The sequence below is a fragment of the Silene latifolia genome, chromosome X, assembly GCF_048544455.1.
Source record: "Silene latifolia isolate original U9 population chromosome X, ASM4854445v1, whole genome shotgun sequence".
In the NCBI taxonomy this organism is placed as follows: Eukaryota; Viridiplantae; Streptophyta; class Magnoliopsida; order Caryophyllales; family Caryophyllaceae; genus Silene; species Silene latifolia.
Genome location: NC_133537.1, coordinates 315,283,105 through 315,289,865, shown reverse-complemented (window position 1 = coordinate 315,289,865; position 6,761 = coordinate 315,283,105). Strand labels below are relative to the sequence as shown.

Sequence of the window (6,761 nt, the reverse complement as noted above, 5' to 3'; positions counted from 1 at the left end):
ATGAAATGCATTTAGTGTGAAATTCCTAAAAGATAATGAATCTTACTCCCAAAGTCTACACGAACTAAAATACCCGACAAAATCTCGCATAATGAAAATAAAGCGATGCCTAAAAGTAAGGATGCCAAATGGGAGATATGACATGACAAATGTAGGCCTTCTCATACCCATATTTAATAGAAAAATTACATGCCCCTACTTGTTGCAAGTAAAAATTTTCAAAAACATAACCGCTTCAACTTTGTCTATTCTATAACTTTCTCAATAATTATGATATTATTTTATCCTTATATAACACCCATGGTTGGCACGATTTAAAATTCAATTTGAGTCCAACACTTTATTTATATTCGCTACATCCAAGACAAATTCGATATAGTTGGACACTTGTGATAGATTTTCCTTTTTGATCAAATTAATTTACTTTTTTCTTATTGTAAAGCTAACAATAATTGTTATTCTTATGTAGAAAGCTAGCATTTATTTTGAGTCAATTACTTATTTATTCCGTTCCTCATGATTTTGGAGTATATATGTACCTTGTGTTACAATGCCTAATTGTTAATATTCATTTTGAACCAATAGCTATAATGGAGATTATAAAATTAAAAATGGAACTTAAGATCAACTACTAACAACAGGGTTAAAAAATAAGTAAATACTAGGTAGTATCCCGCGCTTCGCGCGGCCTGTTTTAAAATTTTAGTTTTATAATTAAAGAAAAATAATATACTTTATATATAATCTTTAATATTTTTACCTATAAATAAAAATAAATTAATTTTTTTCTCAATTTTTTTTAAGGTTTAAGTTCCGTGTTTTAAAATAAACTACACATAATTTTAACTAAAACTAATAAGTTATAATTAATTACGCATGATCAACGTTTTACACAAAAAATTGTAACTGATCAAATATCATATTAATTAAAATAAAATTTATTCGAATAATGCAATAATCAACATTAAGTTATCAAATTATATCATTTCACGATACGTTATGTTCCAAATCAGTTAATATAATTTTATGCAATTTTTAATTTTGTATGTATAACGTTTGATATTTATGTATCAAACATATAGGGTCCAAACTAAACTAATTCAAATGTTTTGATTGTGTCTTACATGTGATATGTGTCAAACATATCTATAAGAAATTTGCACATTTTTTTTAACAACTAATATATAATTATGTTTAAGAGTTTACCCGTAAATAAAATAGGTTGAACTTTCTCAAATATCATTTTTATAAAATAACATATAAAATATTTAACTAAAAGTAATATCTAGTTAGTCATAATCAATTTTTCATTCTTGACGTATACATATTTAAATGAATATATTAAAGGAAAGTGTTTTCTACTTTTTCATATTGTTTATATAATAAGATTTTTCTATATGATACCCTTGGATTTAATTTATTCGAATTTTACGTGATACCTCTCGCTTTTCAAAAATACTAGTGGTACCCCTAAACATAATAAAAACATCTTAAAATACCCAAAATGCTATAACCCGCCTCTTTAAATGTTTAATTTATACATTTTTTAATAATTTTTTGCCAATAATTTCTCATGTCATTAACATAAAAATCGTCTACTCAATTGTAAACATATTTTCCTTACAAAACTTAACATATAAACATAGTTATTTTTAGTAGTTTGTATATTTTAAAAACATTTTAGTAAATTTAGTGATACCACTTATATTTTCAAAAATATAGGGGTACCATGTAGAATGCGAAGAAACACGGGCTACCACGTAGAAAAACTTTATGTAATATTATATTACTTAATAATCATTACTTTTTATAGAGGATGAGAGAGAATATAGAGAGATAAAATCCTCTCTAATTCTGAGTGTTTTCTTTTACTGCAGGCAATGGCTCTACCAGAAAAACAACCAAAAATCCTCAGATTAGCGTCGTTTCTGAGCAAAAAAAACAACAAAAATAATCAAAATACTGGACAATCTAGTGTTCAAGCAAAGAATAAAGGAAAATCTCATCATCGTCAGCTGAAATTCTCTTCACAGGAGTTTGAGGGAGACTTGGAATCCATCCTGGAAAAGGAGGAATCTGACCATGAGGAACCTGAGCAGACTAGGTCGGAATCTTTGGTTAACACGCCTACAATTCAGCTTACGCGTGAAGATGTGGATGGTGAGCTAAAATTCTGGTCCTCTTCTGTTTTTTGTTACGTTCTAGGAGCAAACCCTCCAAGCTCTGTGCTTATTGGTTTTGTAAAGAGGGTGTGGCAGGCTCAGGGGATTGATAAGATCTCATTTATGCCGAATGGGATCTTTTTAGTCCGTTTTAAAACGAAAGAACAGCAACAATTTGTCTTAAACATTGGTCATCTACTCTTTGATAATAACCCTGTTATTGTTAATGAGTGGAAGCCTGATACGGAGTTAGTTAAGCATGATGTGAAGCGTATCCCTATTTGGATGAAATTGTATGATTTGGATGTGAAATTTTGGGGTCTGACAAGCCTGAAAAAATTGAGCAGTGCATTGGGCAAATTCATTCGATATGATTAGAATACACTGCATAAGAATTTTTTAGGTTTTGCAAGGATCATGATAGAGGTTGAAATTGGCCAACAATTTCCTGATCAGATCACTTTTATAGATGAGAATGGAAAAAACCAGAGAGCAAGAGTGCAGTATGATTGGTTACCTCTGTCATGCTCCAAATGTAAGGGATTGGGTCATTTGGCTGCAAAATGTAGAAAGGATGGTTCAAAGCCTGTGACAAAAAAGGTCTGGAAACCTAGGAAGGTGGTTAACAAGCCTGACCAGAAAGTTCAACCTCCTCCAAAAGTGGCAGTTGTGAAACCAAGGCAGCCAATAGTCCTTACCACGCCTGTGAATGTTGTGACAATCAAAACTCCTGTGATTGTTCCTAACACTCCGGTGGTGGAGAGTACTATGCCCAGAAGATTGCTTACAAGATTGATAAGGCATGGCAATGGTGAAAAGAGAACATTCACCCATGGTGGTCTCTCTTTCATGGAGTCCTTAACCCAATCTATTTAGAAAACAAGGTTGGGAATCATGGAGAATAGAGTTGTGGACAAAGGGGAGACTAGTAAGGATACTGCTCAATATGGGTAGTATTAGACTATGGAATGTAAGAGGAATGAATAAACCTAACAAGCAAACAGAAATAAAACGTTTGTTAGGAAGGAATAATGTAGGTTTATGTGGTTTGTTTGAAACAAAAATAAAAGCAAATAATGGGAATAATGTAAGGAATTTGTTATGTGATAGTTGGTCAATCTGTACTAATTCTAGCCTTCATCATGGAGGCAGAATATGGTTGTTATGGGATCCTAGTCTGTATGATGTTACTGTGCTTGACATTCAAGTCCAGTGTATTCACTCAGAAGTCCTTGATAAAGCAAGAAGGAATAGGTTCTGGTTTACTGTAATATATGGACTGAACAAGCTTGCTGAAAGGGAGCCTTTATGGGATAGCATTCGTACTTACTATGGTAGAATCACTGGACCATGGATGGTGGGAGGTGATTTTAATGCTATTATGGCCTCTAATGAACGAATTGGAGGGGCTCCTGTCACAAATGCTGAGATGAGACCTCTTCTTCAGGTCACTCAGGATTGTCAGTTGTATGATTTGGGTGCTAAGGGTGCTTTTTACACCTGGACAAACAAGCATGAGGTTGGATCTAAAGTTTGCAGTAGGTTGGATAGAGTTCTCATTAATGATGAGTGGCTTGCTGAATTTCCTGATAGTTACACTCATTTCTTGCCTGAAGGTGTTTTTGACCATTGTCCTGCCATCATTAGGTTTGAAATGGAGAGGCGGAGGAATGGATACTCTTTTAAATATTTTAATATGTGGGCTTCTGCACCTGACTATAAGGATATTGTGAGCAATGGGTGGAACCAGCATGTGTTTGGCTCTCCTATGTATAGGGTGGTCAGGAAATTGAAGGTTTTAAAGGGTGCTTTCAGGAAACTTAATAGAGAGCAGTTTGGGGATATTGAAAATTTTACTCATATAGCTGAGATTGCTTTGGCTCAATGTCAAGATTGTCTTAGCAAGGATCCCCTTAATGTGGAATTGAATCAGACTGAGAAAATTTATGCAAAGGAACTGGAGGAGCTGCAAAAGGCTAGAGACCAGTTCTTGAGACAGAAAGCAAAAGTAGACTGGATGCAAATGGGTGACCATAATACTGCCTTTTTCCATGCTAGTATAAAGAGTAGGAGGTCTAAGAATAGGTGTTTCAAGTTAAAGATATGAATGGCCAGATGTGTAGTAGTCCTGAGAAGATTCAATCTGCTTTTGAGGAATATTATATGTCTTTATTAGGTATATCACATGAAGTTAGGCCTATAAACAGGAAGATTGTGCAGCATGGTAAATGTCTCACTGCTGCTCCTTGTTCTTTGTTGACTGCCCCTGTCACTGGAGCTGAAATTAAGGAGGCCATGTTCTCCATTCCTGGGAACAAGGCTCCTGGCCCAGATGGCTATAGTAGCCAGTTTTTTAAAGATAATTGGGAGATAGTTGGGGGAGATATTATTACTGCTATCCAAAATGTGTTCAGGTTTGGGAAAGTATTGAAACAGTGTAATAATACTATCCTCACTTTAATTCCAAAAGTTGCTATGCCTGAATCTGTATTGCAATTCAGGCCCATTGCCTGTTGCAATACAGTTTACAAGTGTGTCTCAAAGGTGCTTTGTGCTAGAATTGGGAAAGTGCTGCCTGATATTATTAGTCAATCTCAAGGAGCTTTCATTAAAGGTAGAGATATTGTGGGAAATATTCTAATATGCCAGGATCTGATTAAGTTGTATAAGAGGAAGAGCTGTTCTCCTAGAGCTCTGATGAAGACTGACCTCCAAAAAGCCTATGATTCAGTGGAGTGGGCTTTTGTTGGGGACATGATTGATGCTCTGGGTTTCCCTTTACTTATCTGTAACATTGTGAAAGAGTGCATCTCAACTACTTCTTACTTTATTTCTCTCAATGGGGAGATTTTTGGATTTTTCAAAGGCAAGAGGTGTAGGAAATATCGGTATACTTCATCAAGAAATTTGGATTATAACGAAATTATAATTATGAAATTGCTAGTCATAAACGAAATTGCATGAACAAAATGAGTAGAGATTAGAATCAACCTTTGGTCCTAGCAATTTGGCCTAAGAACAAATATCGAGATCGATATTCTCCTAATTGTTGCACCCAAAATGCTTTGAGAAATGCCTCTCTTTTTGCTAGAATGAGATCCCTAATTTCTCTAATTATTTTTTAGGGTTTTGTGATGATAGAATTAGGTCAAAAGGAAGTGAGTAAAAATGATCTCCTCTTCCTCTTTTAACCATCCAAGGAGAGGAATTAGGGGAGATATTTTTCTCCTCTTTTTCCTCTTTTTCGGTTTTACCAACCACAAAATAAGGAGGAAATCTTCTTATTTTAGGTTGTTGTCATAAATGTATAAAATGTGTATTATTTATCAATTGTCATTTATGTCGTCCTGTATTAATAAGTCCACACACTTAATACCGGTCCGTCATCATATATTATGACAATATCGTATAATATATACATTAACTATAAATATCGCATATTTATAATTTGCTTATTAAATATAACCGTTTACGTTTAATTACGAATTAACATCTTAATTCGTTTAAGCTAACATTATATACAATAATTAAATATAACAGTTTATATTCAATTTACGAATTAACAATTAATTGTCTCACTAATATTATTTAATTGAATTAAATAATCGTCTCATCATCACATTGACTAACTTTTTAGTCAAATACATGGACTAACCTTTTACTCATATAAGGCATCAATGTGATTATATTTTCATATAATCACATCTCTCAAACACATCCTTTAGGTGTGACTTTTAGGGACCAGTTGATCACCGTCATCAGTATGATAATAACGTCAAACTTCTAGCAAGCCAACCGTTATTAATAAACGTTAATCAACTGATAAAATACTAAGTATACCCTTGTGAACCTATAAGAGATTTATATACGTTATCACACTAACTGTGGAGGACACTAGCTCCAACAATCTCCCACTTGTCCTCACAAGTGTATGTGCGATAACCGATTCTCATATCCTAAAATTTCTCCCACTCAATGTAAAACAATTTGCAAAATCCGCATTCACAAAGGTCATATTTTACAAGTGATCAATATCAAGAGTGATTTTCCCGACTAGAGAGTAACTTAACTGATAAACGAATCATCATTCGAGCATGGCCATGCATTTCGCCATCAACTCCTCGAGTGGCCCCGAGAAATAACTAAACCTGATAAAGGTTGGATATTTTCTTCAACTCGAATCCTGAGATATAAGCACGATGAAATGACCCAAAGTGAAAATCGCTTAGCCTTCTCACGGTCGACCATGAGAAAGAAACCAAAGTCACCCAAAAACTGCCTTAATCTCAAGAGACAGTCGATAGTCAAAAGAATCGACTCTAGGAACACAATGGACGTCCAATCCACGACCTGGCACCGAATGTTTTTAAACATTTAGGACTCCATTATGTTGTCACAATGTCCTACGAGGTATCGTTATAACTCTCATCTGTGATCGATCAGCCAACCGTTTGACTTATGGCTCGTTGAACCCACCATCAATCAACTTCACAATATAATAGCCAGAGTTATCAGCTCATGTAGGCGATTACGGACCAAAATAAATATAATGTAATTCAGTTCACTTTGTGGCGTTCAAAGTTGTCGTACAATCCACGT

General features: G+C 34.3%; 1 protein-coding gene across 1 annotated transcript; it reads left to right on the top strand.

The window, feature by feature from the left end:
* Positions 1-3,108: 3,108 nt before the first annotated feature.
* LOC141620581 (uncharacterized) lies at positions 3,109-4,269 on the top strand. The gene has a single exon (XM_074437415.1). It carries the CDS (start codon positions 3,109-3,111, stop codon positions 4,267-4,269), a length of 1,161 nt encoding a protein of 386 aa, XP_074293516.1.
* The last annotated feature ends 2,492 nt before the right edge of the window (positions 4,270-6,761 follow it).